Here is a 17,407-nt window from a genome sequence, read left to right as displayed (position 1 = left end):
TGAACAAGTCACTTCCCCTCTTTTGGCTTCAGTTTCTTCATCATGCAAAATAAAAGAATAGGAAAATGTCCTTTGATCTCTTGTAACACTGACTTCAGGATCTAAGTCTCATGATGACTTGAAAGTGATTCTGTATTGAATTCACTCAAAGCAATGACAGATTAAGAATTTGAGTACAGGGGTAGCTAGGTGGCCCAATAGATAGAGCACTGGCCCTGAAGTCAGGAGGATTTGAGTTCAAATTCAGCCTCAGACACTTGATAATTCCATAGCTAAGTGACCTTGGGCAAATCACTTAACCCCATTGCCTTTAATAAATAAAATTTGATTATAGACCTAACAATGGACTAGGTGTCTTTTGACAGCAAACTATCTATATGTGGAAAAGCTCAGGATCAGAGGGTTAGAGAAGTCTATTTTTGATCCTAGCAACTCATGAAAACTGTTTACTAAAGAACTGTCTCAAACTCAAATAGAAATGGAGGTCATTAAACTACATACAAGAATCAATTATTGACCTAGGTTCTCTATACTTTATTGTATTTTTTCCATTTTTTGTTAAATAATTTTTTTCCAATTGCATTTTAATCTGGTTTGGACTTCACTTGGGAGTATTATGTACTGCATGTGACCTGCAGGGCCACATTTGACACCTCTGCACTAAGTATAGAAATAGAGGGAGTTATGATATATATATATATTAGTAGAAGCCATTTCCAAACTAGGGAAGAGACAGATCCCTGACATATTCAAGTGAATTATTTTTATATAAAATTTTTCCTTTATATCAATTAAATTCTGCAAGTTTTGATTCTTTTAACTTTATATTATTTGCTATAAATCCAAGTTTGCTTCCTTTACTCTAGGAAGTACTGGACAGAGATAAAAACTAGAAGTGATTGGCAGTGATGGAAATTGTCAAAATAACAAATTTTGTTGACTAAGCCATCATGCTGCTGTGTGTGTGTGTGTGTGTGTGTGTGTGTGTGTGTGTGTGTGTGTGTACAAGGAGGAAGCAAAGGAAGAGGGTGAAAAGAACGAAAAAAGGGGAAGGAAGGGAAGGATAGAGGAAAGGAAAAGAAAGGAGGAAGATAAGGGGAGAGCAGAGGAGAGAAGGAGAAGGAAAGATAGAGGGGAGAAGAAAAAAGGAGAGGGGAGGAAAGAAGAGGAGGGAGGGGGAGAGAGAGTGAGAGAGAGAGAGAGAGAGAGAGAGAGAGAGAGAGAGAGAGAGAGAGAGAGAGGATTTAGCAAGTATTGGCATGGCTGAACTACTAAAACTTTATCATTCTGGAAGAAAACTTATAAGGCCAAATGAAATTAAAAAACTGCTCATTGTGAAGGTTGTGAACTGCAAGCGTTTGAACTCTCTCCATTAACTCCACTAGGAGCTCCGATTGGCATCTTATTTATCCAAACTGACAATGGTGCCAGTGGGGCTGTTGCACAGGCTGCTGAGTCTGATGTTGCCTTCAAGTTCACAGACCGAGCTCCTCTCTGTTCTGGATGCAGTCAGCGATAAGTATGCAGATAACCTCATTGAGAGTGACAACACTGAAGTGCCCGCCGACAGCAGTATGAAGAGGTGAGCTCTTTGTTGGGCTTGGGGGAGGATGTGTGGTTCAGGGAAGGTCAATGAAGTCAACTGCTTTAGGGAAGTATGTGGGTACTTCACTAAGAGTGTTTAAAATGCAGGCATGCATCTTTAGAGTCTCTTTCTAAAAATTAATATGATTTAAAACTGGAAGGAACTCTATAAATCATCTGTTTCCCCCCCAAAAAAACTCTCATCACTTTTAAGAAAATAAAACTGAAACTCAGAATTTAAGTAATTTAGTCAAATTTACTTAAACAGCAGAGCCAAGACTCAAGTTTTGGGGCAGCTAGGTGGTGCGGTGGCTAGAGGACCAGGTCTGGAATCAGGATGATGAGTCTTCCTGAGTTCACCTATGACCTCAAATACTTTCTAACTATATGAACTCAGGCAAGTTGTTTAACCTTGTCTGCCTCAGTTTCCTCATCCATAAAATGAGCTGGAGAAGGAAATGACAAACCACACAGAATCAGACACAAATGAAAAATGACCTAACAACAACTACAAGTCTTATCTTCCCCCATTTTATAGATGAGAAAATTGCGACCAAGAAAAATTAAATAACTTTTGTAAAGTCACAGAAGGAGTAAAGAACAAAGTCCTGTTTTAACTCAGGTCTTCTGATTCCCCAAATCATTCCTTGTTCTACTCTACTCCATTACCTTCCAGTTCTCTGGCCTCACAGTTGAGTGATCTTTCCACTCTTATCATATGATTTGGCATAGCTGCCTTTTTAATTTCATTTAGAGCAGGGTAGGAATGAATAAATCATCTTCAATTTTTTAATTTTGTTTACAATTTGACTAAATTAACTGATGGGGTATAAATAGATTGCAAAACATTACCAGTAGTGACCTATAAGCCAGAAATAATATAAAACCCAACATAAGGACATGTGTGACTACAGATGGTAGTCTTCCATGAAAATGAGGTTTGAGAGAGGAGCTACCAAATGTTGCTCTGGATTGTAGAGAATGTGTTATGTACTACTCAGAGATTATAAGCTCCTTTAGGGCAGGGAATCATTTCATTTTCATTTTTCCATATATAATACCTAGCACAGTAAAGGAATCCTTTGATGTTTATATGATGTATTCTTTAGTACAGTAATGTTGATCCTTCCTGGGGGATTAATGATCAATATAGACTGGAGTCTCATAAAATGAAGACTTGGGTGAATTATTATACAAGTTAGAAGAGGTATCTATGGGTCTCTCAGATCCACCCAGGTGTTTTAAATATAATACTTTAGTGAGCTTTACTTAGCAATCAATATTACCTTAAATTTTATAAGATATTGACTTTTGTAATTATGGCTGATCCTTCTGGCCCTTTAAGGCTCACTTTAATCTTTACCTCTTATTAACTTTCCCTAAGACTGTAGAATTTCAATGCTAGAAGGAATACTAGAGCCTTCAAGTTCAGTCCTTATTAAACCAGAAGCTAAGTATTGCATTGTGGACATGGAAGTAAATTTTTAGTCAAAAGACCTGAGTCAGAATATGGGTTTTGCCACCTATGTGACCTTATGTCATTTAACCTTTGGAGACCTCAGTTTCCTAATCTGTAAAATATGGAGATTGGCCCAGATGATCTCTCTTTTAAGATGAGTTCACCTATGATCTATTTTAAGTCAAATGACCCTTCCAGTTTTTTCTCCCCTATGCAGATGTTTTCAGAAGAAACTTCAAGATTAAGGAGAACAGTGAGCCATCCCTACATGTGCCTTTGTATTCTGCGGAGCTCAGGAACAGAATGAGCTATTACATTTTTCTTTTCAAACTAATGATTGATTATTTTTCAATTTAAAATACTCTTAGACCAAAAAATATTAAGATTTCCCTTTTTTGCTTTTAGGAAGCACCAGGAGCTGTGGGAAGCATTAGAGATCAAACTAAGACAAGATCTGATCAGCACGGGATTAGAAAAGACACTTTCAGCTCAGCAGAAGAAAAAGAGGTAATGACAGGCTTTCAGAATTTGCAAAAGGGGAAAACTAATCTATTCTGCTGCCTGTCACCTGCACTCACTTCAGAAGTTCTTATATGCTGGGCTTATGTGAGAAATCTTTATTTAGAATAGAGGTACTTAAACTTTTTGTCTCATGGCCCATTTTCAGAATATATTTTTTAAAATTTACAATCAAAAGAAAAGCCCCCTTTCATTTAGTGAAAATAAAGATGCCATTTCCCCCATTTTCATAGCCCCCCTTGAAATCTATCTATTGAACCCTTAAAGGATCTGAAGAACCTAGGCTAAAAATAGCTGATTTAGAATATTGGTGGGCTTTAGATGAATACAAGAATCCAGTAAGTATTTCTTGCCTCTAACAATACTCTTTCCTCTTTCAAATATTTTAATTATTCTTTAATTAATAGAATATTTTAATAAGGCTTATGGTAACATTCTTTTCTGATGTTTCTAGTTTTTAGATTGCTTTTATACTGATAGAGGCAGGAAATGCTTAGGTATATTATATGGAATTTCAACAAGAATCTAATGAAAACTATCCTGCTAATTTTTGCATATAAGTGGAAGAAATGTTGTGCCTGGCTACATTAGGTGGATTTGGGATAGTCTCAATGTCCAAAGAATGATAATTAATGAATGGATGATGGGAAGAGGAGGTAGATGAGGACTGGTGATTACTATAAGATACCTTGATCTGTGATATCATCAAGTTAGGAAACAACTAGTGAAGAAGGTGTCTCTATAAATACATATGGTAACTGTTCTGTTATCTTACTTATATTTATCAAATATATCAATCAGTGGCCAACTCTTGTAATTTCTACATCTTACCCTTCTGACTTCAACCCCCTTTTCTCTCCTTATATAACCATCACTCTAGTATAGACTTTCCTCACCTCTTTCTTGCTTTATGGCAAAATTTGTCTTCCTGCTTCATTTCTTCCTTCTCCAATATATTCTCAATTTAAATGTCAAAGTGATTTACCCAAAACATATAGGTCTGACCATGTCATTTCTTTACTCATTAAATTCAAATGGCTCCCTATTTATCCCAGGATCAAATCTGAATTCCTCTGTTTGGAATTTAAAATCATTCACAACTTGACCCCAACCTAGCTTTCCATCTCATTTTACATTATTCCCCTTTCTTCACCCTCTGTTCAGCCAAACTAATCTTCTCCTTGTTCTTTATTTCTGACACTTAGCTTCTCATCTTTGTGGCTTTTCACTGGCTAGACTCCCTTCCCTGGAATGTATCACTATATCATCTTGGAATCCTTGGCTTCACTCAAGGGTCAATTCAGACATTACCTTCCCATGTGAAGCCCTGTATTTTCTCTCAGGTTTATGAAGTTATAAAATCTTCCGGTCTGATTAAAAACAAATCCTTATTGGTTGGTTAGCACCACACAAAGGGAATGACTTAGTGTCTGACAGAATTTTTCCTTTCTCAACCAGTTGTTTCAGAGACATTTAAACACAGCTTGTGAGCAAGTACAGTTGATTAAACATTAATCTTTGTTCCCAATTTATTCCTTCATTATCCTAAGAACAGATGTTGTTTGTAACCTAAAAAAATAAGCAATAAAAACCAGATTTGACAAACACTTCCTTTCCAAGTGAAGAAAATAATACCCTCACTTTATTTCACATTGTTATATTATTCTAGGTCCCTCATCAGATGACATTATTGTTATTTATTGCTTAAAGCAAGCCATGGCTGAAACAAATCCACTCTGGTCCCAGATTCTGCTCCCCAGAGCAATCCTTAACAGAGGCTTCTGAGTCTCTTCTGTTCTTTGTCACTGTCCATTTCTAATAGCAATAACCTTTTAAAGTTTACCAAGTGTTTTCCACACAACATCCTTGTGATGTAAGGTAGCATAAGAAAGTAATTTGGTGGTACACTAAGAGTACTGAATTGAGAGCTGTAGGAAATGGATTCCAATCATGATTTCAGGCAAGTTATTTCATTTATTAAAGTCTCTTCTGAAAGTATACATGAATAATGAATATATTGGTGTTCTTTCTACTACATTTAACTGACTCATATAAAGTAGGGATGATATCTAGATAGCTAGATATATGGACATATGAATAAAAAACAATATATGTTTGCATACATATATACTATTATATTTTATGTGTGATAATATGCATATTATGTATAATACTATGTATAACAATATGCAGTAAGCTAAATTATGCTATATTATACCTACTAGTATATTAATATGTGGAATATATAATATAATATATAACATGACATATATTATTTATACTTTCCTATCATATATGTATCATAGATGTATGCAGAATTTCATACATATATACATACATATTCCTATGATCTAACAAAATGAGGAAATTGGGATAGAGAGCCTCCAAATTCCTTTCTACTCTCCAATACAAACAGCATTTTACAAATGTTATCTCAATTGAAGCTCACACCAACTTTGGGAGATAGGCATTATTATTATTATTATTATCTCTATTTTATAGTGAGGAAACTGAGGTAGACAGAGGTGAAGTGTCTTTCTCAGGACCACAAAGCTAGTAAGTATCTGAGGCTGGATTTGAATAAGTTGTCCAGCACTCTACACTGGGTAACTTACTTGCCTCTATCACATATAGGACATGTACAGAGTAGGGAGAAGGCAATCCCAGAGGGAAGTTCTTGGGACTGGAAGTTGGGGCGGACTAGGAAAAAATTCTTAAAAAAATATAATTTGAACTGCTTCTTCTAATAGAAGAAGTTATTTTACATATAATGAGGAATTATGGTATGGGGAAATGAGAACTAACCCTGGAATCTGAAAGGATCTGGTGCCAAGTCCTCCATTTGACATACACAAGTCAATACCCTAGACAGCAATCTATGAATATAGGTTAGTTATTGTTGAATTCCTAATGTGAATCTATGGAGAGACTTTCTGCACCAGGAATTTCCTACATGCATAAAATCACACATTCAAGACCTCTACCTTCTTCAATCCCCCCCCACACACACACACACAGTCAGATATATAAAGGATGTTCATTTTTTCCCCAAGTTATCTGTTTTCTAAAGACTAATCTCATGTATCTCTTTTGCTTAGCATATTAAAGAAGACACATCTTCCCCTCATGAAGAGAGCAGTATTGTTTCGAAGAGAAAGTTTGCCAAAACTTTCTTCAGATTATGTTGGCCAGACCTCTGAAGTCCACATTCGAGGTGCAGAAATGAGTGACTTATTAAGCACAGGTGAGAAACTCTTCATATTCAGAAATCCAGAAGAGCCTACTATTTCTCTATGTGCCTCATCAAAGAGAAAGAAGAAGAACTTTCTGAACTCCAAGAAAGCTGCATTGGTTACCTCAACACCAGGGAATAAAGAAGGGAGGAAATTCTATCTTTCCACTGAAAATCAGAACACTGACATCTAAATACCAATAAAAATTTAAATACACTTGTATTTTTATATAACCTTACTATAAGTTGCAAATAGAAAACACACACACACACACACACACACACACTCACACACATTCATTGGTCCAGTTTCTGTTTTAATTTTTGCCTAGTTGGAATGAGCCTGAGAGTAGACTTTCCAAGGAACATTTGCTTTCTGAAGAGGAATCTAAAAAAGCAAAATTTAAAATGAAGCCAGTTCAGTGGCCGTGTGCACTGAGGAATTTCAGCAAATAGATGAGAGCCTTCATCAATTTTCCTCTGACATTTGAGTCTTGCACATTAAAGAGGGGCAAAAAAAGAGACAGTGGACTGTTTGCTAAAGGAAGTCATGTTCCTGCGTTTATTGTGCTATTTTATTTTTGTGTAAATGTAAACTATTTTAATATAAATTTCATTTTGAAACAAGTTATAGAGAAATTCTTCTGCTCTTACTTTGGATGCAGTCTTTTTGATTATGATTGTGTGAAAGTTCATTGTTTAAAAGCGAGGGTATTGAAGACATTTAACAATCTTAAATAAGTGTTTCAGTGAAGAATAGGGTGAAGCAAAGTTTCTTAGTCTAGGGCATATGAGTTAACTTTTTATAATCATATTTATGCAATTTAGAACATTATTTTGAGAAGAGGTACAATGACTTCACCAGATTGCCAAAGAGTCAGTGAGGCAAAATGTTCAGAACTTCTGGATTATAAGAACTTGTAATACTTAACCCAGAGAGGAAGAGAATTAGGAGGAATATGTTTCCTGACTGTCAAATTAAGGACCAGTGTCAATAGGGAGGAAAAATTAGTCTGAAAAATTCTTACAATCATCCAGTTCTTGTTTCATAAAACTAGAAACTTAAAAAGACTCCCTTTCTTCTTCCTATTTATTCTTGGTTTTTTTCTCTTCCTGTGCCTGGGTCTCTTTCCAGGTCTACTGGATCTCTTCATAAGGATGGGAGACTATTTAGTTATTTGACTAATCTACAGCATCATTTGTGTTAGGGAATTCCATTTTAGACAAAGTTCCTAAAGCAGCTCATTGGATGGCAAAATAGTGGAACTTTGGTCTAAAGGGGAAGGTGTCAGCTCTCCCCAGAACTTTACCAGGCTTTATGGCTAGATTTGAGGTCTCAAAATTAAATTTCCAGGCTTTTTTATTCTATAATTCCATACTCTATAGTGCTTAATTTATTTTATCCTTTATCTCCAAAATGCAATAGTTTTGAAAAATCTGATATCTAAGCGAATGATTAAAGAGAGAGAAAAGAGGATGTAAACAGTTGGTTCAGAAGAATTGTAGTGAAACTGGAAATCCCTGGAGGCTAGACAGACCTGGACTGACTGCACTAACAGAGATAAGGAAGGACCACAACACTGGCAACTTTGGAGTTACAACAAGCAAAACTTTCTGCTTTACAGAAAGTAGTAGAAGTAAAGGCAAAGAAGAAATCCCTTAGTAGAATTGCTTTTAACTAGTCTCCTCTCTTTTGGAGATCTAATTTCCTACCTGCTTTACTTTTGCAGACTTAATGCATGCTAACCCATTTTGTCTCCTGTTGAAAACTATTCATTATCATTAATAGAATTTTGGTGCCTCAGTTGCATTACCCCTTAGAAGGTCCAGCATCAGGAATAGCTCTTTTGCACTCAGAATAGTGACTGTAAATGAAAGGCCATTTCTTGGATGTGATAGAACCTTCACATTTTCAAGATGTATTAGCACGATAATGCAAATATTCAGCTTTGAATTCCAACTTTGCATATATATTGCAGTTTCTACTTGGATAAATGAGGGTATTTGAATTTCTTTCTGTTGGTTATAAAAATCTAATAAAGGATGAATGGTCTCTATTCCTATTACTGTTGAGCCATTTGTAAAACAGGGGAGTCACGAATTTATGAACTGGTTGTAGTCTAAAAGTTTGTTTTTATGTCAGTTTTTAGAATTTGGATTCACTTTCCAACAGAAACAATATTCTAAGTGATGAATCAGTTTCACAGATTGACCCATAAAGCCTATGAAGAGACAACTTGTAGAGCAAGGAAGAAAAATCTCAAGTTGGAGCTAGGAATATCAGGTGGCAAATCTCATCTCAGCAGCTTATTCATGTGGTCTTGGGCAAGTCACTTAAGCATTAGAGTTTCTGGTTTCTTTGAGCAAGAGGATTTTAAAATTTGCACTATCTATTTCATGTGGTTGTTCTGATGAAACTACTCTATAAACCTTATAAAAACAAGAAATAAGGATTATCAATATGCAATCCATTGTGTACCTGGATAGGACAAATTACATCAAACATCTAAGAATTGTGAATAAATGGTTTTTATGGAAGATTGAGACTGATGGGACAATCTATTGGAGGAGATATAGATTTTTAACCCAGGGAAAAATGAAGATGTTGGGAGGCATAATTATTTTCTCATATTCAGAGGATTAGTTTATGGAAGGATTAAAGGTATTTTAGTAAGCATTTGAGAGAATAAAAATCATAAATTCATTGCTGGTAGAGACCTCAGTGACCATCATTTGATAGATATTTGATAAAGAACAATAAAACACAGAAATATGAAGTGGCTTGCCCAAGTTCATTCAGGAAATAACAAATCTGGGAACATAACTAAGATCAGCTGAATAAAAATCTAACTTGTTTCATCCCACTACCCAGCTACCACAAGAGACACTGTATAGAGTCATTGTGTACAGTAGGAGCATACAAACTTGCTGACGATTCAAGTCATTTAACAGTGAAATGATCTATCATGACAGGTGTTAAGTTTATTCTAATTAGAGGCATCTAGACAGAAAGTGGATGATGATTTCTTGCCAAGGATGATGTGGGAGAGATCTATATGATTATTTTATTTTGCCTGTTCAGACTCTGCAAAAATTATCCAATAAGGGGTGGCTAGGTAGCACAGTGGATAGAACACCAGCCCTAGAGTCAGGACTACCTGAGCTCAAATCCAACCTCAGACACTTAATAATTACCTAATTGTGTGACCTTGGGCAAGCCACTTAACCCTATTTGCCTTGCAAAAAGCCTAAAAAGAAATTCTCCAATGTAATATCATAGCATCATGATTTCATTTCTCTACGGGGGGAAGGAACAAAGAAAGAAGGAAGGATAGTATTTTATTTCATTTTTACCCCTTTATCCTTGGGGTAAATGCCATTATTATTATTATTGTTATTATTATTATTATTATTATTATTATTATTATTATTACCATTTTGTGATTGAGAAAATAGACAGACAATGGTTAAATGACATGCTCAGAATCTCACAGCAGGTAAATATTTAAGATTGGATTTGAATTCAGCTTGACCTAACTGTAAGTCTAGAACTCTATCCTCTGTGCTTAAGAGCTGTCTGTTTAAACAGGAAATAGAGACCTCAAGTTCTCATAGAAACTGTATAGAATGAAGTGATATTAGCTTCTCTAAATCCTGAAAAACTCACCATAAATAGGCAATACCCATGATACGCAGAAATAGCAACCCATAGTACAAAAAACATTAATTCTTGGCTTTCTAAATATGAAATTATTTTTCAAATATCTGTAAGGTAAAAAATAAAATACATTAAATAAAAATCAAAATCTGGAAGTTATATTGGAGAAAATGAAATATATCAAGACTAACATTCTTATTATGTATGATAAAAATGATATAGGTTATTTGTAGCTAAATGAAAGAGTATTTCAGAGTTTCTTTTCAGATAAAGGAATTAACAAGATTAAGAGAACAATAAAATTATATAGATATAGATATAGATATATAAAGATATAGATATAGATATAGATACAGATACAGATATAGATATAGATACAGATACAGATACAGATATAGATATCGATATCGATATAGATATAGATATATAGAATATAGATATAGATATAGATATGTAGAATAGACAAAATTTGGCAGTTAAATGGGCAAGTCACTTGAGTGGTGAGGGAGAAAGAAGACTCAAGGATGACATAAGATTGAGAATCTAGTTACCAAAAGGATGGTGATACAGTTGACAGAAATAGGGACACTGTAAGATGGATAGGGTTTGAGATAGAAAAATGGCAACATTTAATAAACTTAAATTTGAGCTGCTATTTTTTTATCTTATAGAATAAAATAAGCATTTCCATAGCAGTACCATAAAAAAGATGTCATTATTGTTGTTGGGGTCCCTCCCTAGAACTGTGATTTATTGATGTAGAAAAGTCCTAGTTAAGGAGTTTCCTCTGCAGATGCTGAGCAGCTGTCTAGGAAACTGAGGATTAAGTGACTTGTCAACAAATCACACAATCAGTATGTGACAGGGGCAAGACTAGGACTCTGGCCATGACTCCAAGTCTTCACTCCACTATGCTATTTAACATCTAGGAGATAGTTTATTAATCTTAAATTATTTTATTATGGCAGGGGTAAACCCGGGCTTTTGAAGATGATGCCAGTTGATCCCAAAATGTTTCAGGAAAATATCTATTAGGTGTCGAAAAATTCAGGGACTAGTCTCCCAATAATGATTTTACTTACAAATTCATGTAATAGTATATTAAAATATGGAGGTGTTGGTGGGTAACTATGTTAGTAGGAGTGCCCACAATAGTGAAAATATAAATCTGTGAAGTGCTGAAATATTGCTATAATTAAACTGATAATAAGCAGCAATAACATAGTTGTATAATGCTTTGAAATATACAATTGCTTTTAAACACATTATCTCACCTAAGTCTTATAATACGCACTTTCTGATCTAGGTTCTAAAGGTATTTACTACCACTTGACTGATGAAGCATTTGAGTCACAAAGAGATTAAGTGATTTTCCTTGAGTCATAACCTGTGACTGTATTAAGCATCATTTAAACTCGGGTCTTGAATATGTATTGCCATAATGAAATCTTCAGAAAACCGATTTGAATGGAAGCTCTACAAGGGCTGCCCTCATCTGGAAAATCACAGCAAAATGAGAAGCTAAATTGTTTAACTAAGATGGTTTAAAACAGTTATTCTTTTTTTAAAAAACAACAAATATCCCATGTAATAATTAGAAAAATAAAAAAAGTTTCAGCAAAACCAAACAAACATAGTTTCTTACAGTGTTCTTACCTATAATCCCCTCTGTAAAAGAGAAAGGGAATGTGATTTTTTTTTCAAGCAGGAAAGAGTATGGGTAGATGAACAAGCCTAATGTATAATTTTACAGATGGAGAAACTAGTCACCCAGATTAAGTAGCAGAATTGGGATTTTTAACTGAAGTTTTCCACATCTATATTCAAATGGTACTCCCATCAGGATACAAAGTATCCTCTACTTGGAAGATGGTGAAGAATCTTCAATTTCTTTGAGGCACCTTGGGCCACCTCGGCTCTGTCTCACACTGTGACATACATTCAGGCATTTAGACCTTTGTCGATAGCAAAGTCCAAAGCACTTGTTAAAAAGGAGAAATGAGAAAAGGACTACTGCCACTGAAAGAATCCTGACCCCTTAAGTTACCCCTTTTTTTCCAGGCTTTAAATTTTAGCATATTGGCCTGCCCCCCACACCAGTGAAAAAAGGAATTGAAAAGAAAAAAACATCAAAATTTCATCAGTGTTATTGAGATGAGGTGTTCCTTCTCCAGATGTAACTAAGGATTAGATGCTACTTCAATGAATTGTCTATAATTATTCCTAGACTCTTCTTAAAGGAAAGGTTATAGTCTATGGTCTCCATTATTTGAGGTCCTTGTGTCCTGAGAGAGCATGAAATGTGGCAGAGTGTCAGAAAAAGATATATACAGAGCAAGACTTGTAAAGGGGAGAAAGATGGTGATTGAGACAGAAGGGGAGGAAAAAGTAATGGATATAGCAGGATTGGAGGATACATTTCTTTTCTCACCTGCCTTAATCTCCGAGATGTGCTCAGGGTCTTACCAACACAACAATTTCTTTTCTCTTCTTTTTTGGAAGTGGTCATTCTTGGTTTATTTGTCTCAACTCTCTCCTAACCTTAATGACTGAATGGGCATTGTCTCAGTCACACTGTATCCTATGAAAGACCTAGCTTCAAAAGGTCAAGGTCTCCCATTGTACCCAGACCCATCTCCAGTCATCCTGACCTGTATCTGATCACTGGACCCAGATGACTCTGGAGGAGAAAGAGAGGCTGGTGACTTTGCACAATCCTCCCACACTTCAATTCACTTTTCTATGTATGGCATCACATCCAGGATGTGATGATCCTCTTTGAGAACAAAGGACCAACAATATCACCAACAATAACAACAGAAACAGAAGCACAAGGACTGATATACATGGAGGTGAACAGAAACAGAGACATGGAGACAGAAATCCATAGAAAAAAGAAAAATCTTTGGAGACAGAAACATGAAGTTAAGAGACAGCATGCAAGGTTGTTCTGCTTTGAAGCAATTATTGGACTGGGGTTTTTTTGGGGGGGTGGAGGTGAGAGGAAGTCCCATAGAGCTAGGATTCTCACAATCCGCTTTTCCTTTATGAAGCTTCTAGTTAGCTAAAAAAAGATGCTCCGGGTGTTGAAAACCAAGTGACTGCATCACAACAGAGGATGCTGAAGAGAATGTTAATATCACTAGGACTGTCAGCAAATACAATTGGAAATTTTCCTCTGCTGCTTAGTCAGCTTCAGAACTGACAGTATGAGTAACAGCCTGGGGCACCAGGGCTGAAGAAGGTGTAGTCACCCAACCCTACTGGCTCCTGGCCAAGCCACATCACTTTTCAGGGAACATGCCAAGCTGTATCATTAAAATATACACAGGAACAGGCAGCATCACCAAACCATCAGAGTAGAAAGGAATCTCAGAGGTCATCTAATCCAATCTTTATCTGACAAAAGTCCTTCTAAAATAATAATAAACGGGAAATATATTTCTCCAATGTGGGAAACACTTTGTTGGCACATCTAGAAGAGTTTTATGATTCTGAATCAAATTTTCTTTACAGAAAACACACAATAATCACAGAGGACTGATATTTCTCTGTACCTTTCAGTCAATTATGTTTCTGCAAAGGTGTTCTAGACTATGGAGGATCATTTGCAAAATCTGTCTATTAAGGATATACAGATGCATGTTTAGATTATTCTCATAAAATTTTTGCAGCAATAATAAAGTAGATATATGAGTTAGTGAATTTTTTTATATTTTTGTATGACTAAAAGTCATGAAATACTGAGGTCTCTGAAGATCTAAAACTTGATATTACCCCAAAGGGCAATAGTGAAGGATTGGGTGAACTTTGGCAACTGGTGACACATCAAAAAGGTGGAATTCTGTGGAAGAAATGTTATAAAGGTTTGTACCAGATAGATATAAAAGTAGTAAGCCATCTAGGCACTTAGGGAAAACAAAGGATAAATAATGGATGAGTAGCTATCTGTTCCCAGGATGTACACTTCACTCAGCATTCCCTGCCCTTCTGGGTTTCAACTGCATAGATCAAGAAGGCTCTTCCCAGGTTAGACTCACTTCTAATCTCATCACCATGCTGCTAACTGATTTGACTAATATTACCTCCTTCATTTTCCTCTGATTAAAGAAGAGACCCCCCCCCCCATGCCTTTCTTTTTGGAGGGCAGAAATTGAACTTTTAGGATCACTACACTCAAGATGGCATCCAAGGACCCTGGTTTCTTCTCTCTTTCCTTGGTTCCCTGTACATGTTTCTTCCTCCTCATTCAATTGTAAGCTCCTTCCAGGTAAAGTCTTTTTATCAATTGAATCCCCAAGGCTTAGTGCAGTTTGCATTTAACAAATGTTTATCAGATTGTTTTGGAAAATGAAAGAAAGAGCTATAGAGGAAGATTCCCCAGTACACTGTGTAGATCTGCCATCTAAGATCGATAAATTGGGCAAGATCTGTATGGGATGCATAAGCAGAGATATATTGAAATCTGCCCCAATAAAAAGAGCATACAAACTGATGACATTACAAGTCCACTGAAATATCAAAGACAAATCTTACATAGCTTCAAAGGTTTATTCAATAAAGTATATTGAGAAGTGATGCTAAAAGAGTGGAATCATATAAAAATATATAGTCCTCAAAAAATATTTACTGTAGCATTATTTATTATTACAATAACCTACACAGAATAATAGGATCACAGATTTGGAGCTGGACAGACTTTTAGAAGACATTCAGTTCAAATCCCCCTATTTTATAGATATGGAAATAAGTCTAATGGAGGTTAAGTGACTTGCCTGAGGTCAGATAGGTAGTAGCCAAAAAGAAGACTTAAACTCACATACTTTAATTCTAAATCTAATGCTCTATCCACTAGACCATTCTACCATGCCCCATGGAAACAATAGAACAAAAATAAATTAAACACCTTGGCACCGAGCTAGAAGGAAGGTTTGTATCTTTCTAAAAATCAGTTTTCATATTTGTACAGTAAACAAGCATAAATATATTAAGGAACCTGGGAGAACTTGGTAGATGCAGTTCTGATTCTATGTTTATCTTATCTAGGCATTTTTTAGCAAATGAAACTTCACCCAGATTTTTTTTTTTGTCTTATAGATTTCTAGAGAAACTATTTCACTTTGTTTGTACATCTATATATTTTATGCATAGTTTCTAAAATCAGATATTTTCCCTGGAAAATGTATTTGTTTAAATTGCATTTCCTATTAATGTGTGTTCTTTTTTTATTTTTTATAAGGGTATAGTTGTGAAATCATTTCTGAATTTTGAAAACATCCTTTTTTTTCCTTCTTGCTAGTCCTCTTTGCATGTGAATATAGTTGTTACTATTGATGTGTAAAAATTCTAATTATTTATGAATAGAATTTATAAACAGCTAAATCACATTTAGCTACTGCCTTCAATATCAAAAAGATTTTTACTGGTTACTTTTCAAGTTTATTCTGGAGCTGACCTGCTTGGAGAAATTATGTTTGCCATAGATGCTTTTAAAATCTTTTACATTATTAAAATCAAAACAGTATTCCCACTTATTTTGACATCTCATATGATTTTATATAACTCTTACAAAATACTTAAGTGCAAATAGACCAAAATGTCATCAGAATTTGAGTTGTATATCAATTGAAATGTCTAATTTAGGGAATGGCAGAATCAATGTTGGCATATCTATGTACTAAAAGACTATAATGTAAATAAGTTGATTCTGTAAGAGGAAAATAAATATACTTATAAAGATCTAATGTGAAGCAAAATAGCACCCAAAGAGATCACATACTGATTATAATTATTTTAAAGGGGAAAAAGCAAATGTGTGTACATATACATTTAAAAATATATTTGTGTATATATATATATGAATACATATATATATATGACTAGATGTGGGAAAATTTTAAAAAGGAAATAATTACAAAATGTAAATTATTGAATATGAGCTTTTTGAAGTTAAGACTATTTCTTTTACTCTTTGCATTACCAGCAACTAATATAGTAACTCACACATAATAGATAATAAATAGTGGTGATTGATATCAAGGGAATGAGATCATTAATTTAAATGGAACTTCAAACCTTAAAGAACTATAAGAAATACAAATAGTTATTATATTTTATTGTTGACATTTTATTCATATGTAAATAATGGTAATATATATTTGATAGGTTTTGTTGATAGAGTTTGTAACAACTAAAAAAATAGAATAAATATATATTGAAAGAAAAAATAAAAGAAGAAAATCCCCATCTCTAACATTCTATTGCATTGGTACTGACTGGTCTTAAAAACATCCATTGTGGAATCAAAGGATTCAGATGAAATATTTCTCTGTTGTGTTATCACCTGTGTGATCTGGTATAAGGAGCAATATCTCTGGATCTCAGTTATTTCAGTCCCAAAATAAGTACATTTGATTAAATGTTCTACAAAACCCCTTGTAAGGAATATAGGGGGTGTTTGGGTTCTACAAGAATGTGAAGGGAAAATTGTTAGTTTACATTACAAAGACTGAGGTCTAGCTGTATTGTTGCCTATGGGCAGGTGTGTAAATTAAGACAAAAGACAGCCTCACCTGATCAAAAAAACCTGAGATTAGGCCAGGTCTACCCCACCTAGTTCTAACTTAACCTAGGGTCTGCATCCTTCTCCATTAGTTTAACAAGTAGGGAAGGGAAAATGTATGGGGTCAAAGTAACAATTAGATTTGTGACCCCAGCCAATAATTGACCTAAAGGAACAGGAAGGAAGCCTTTCAAATTGCATGAAAGACCTACCATTTCCTGGATTCCCAGCCCTTCTCTAGAGAGAGGTGTGCCATTTATTAAGATGTCTTAATAAAAAAAAAAAAACATTTAATCACTCTGGACTAAGTATTCACAAGCCATTTATAACGCCCCTTATAGTCTCCAGAGAGAGAGAGACAGCTGTGCCCAGGCAGGAACTCCAAAAATGTTT

At 35.0% G+C, this 17,407-nt stretch overlaps 1 protein-coding gene across 1 annotated transcript in view; it reads left to right on the top strand.

The window, feature by feature from the left end:
• EVC2 (EvC ciliary complex subunit 2) overlaps nt 1–16,946 on the top strand; it is a 205,009-nt gene extending 188,063 nt beyond the window's left edge. The window contains exons 18-20 of the mRNA XM_074231593.1: nt 1,386–1,582; nt 3,449–3,550; nt 6,661–16,946. Coding sequence (XP_074087694.1) covers nt 1,386–1,582; nt 3,449–3,550; nt 6,661–6,988 — 627 coding nt within the window. The 3' untranslated portion in view covers nt 6,989–16,946. The remainder of the gene's footprint in view (nt 1–1,385; nt 1,583–3,448; nt 3,551–6,660) is intronic.
• The last annotated feature ends 461 nt before the right edge of the window (nt 16,947–17,407 follow it).

The sequence above is a fragment of the Macrotis lagotis genome, chromosome 3 (genome assembly GCF_037893015.1).
Source record: "Macrotis lagotis isolate mMagLag1 chromosome 3, bilby.v1.9.chrom.fasta, whole genome shotgun sequence".
Taxonomy (NCBI): Eukaryota; Metazoa; Chordata; class Mammalia; order Peramelemorphia; family Peramelidae; genus Macrotis; species Macrotis lagotis.
Note: the sequence above shows the minus strand (reverse complement) of the source record. Positions and strands in the feature narration are given on the sequence as shown.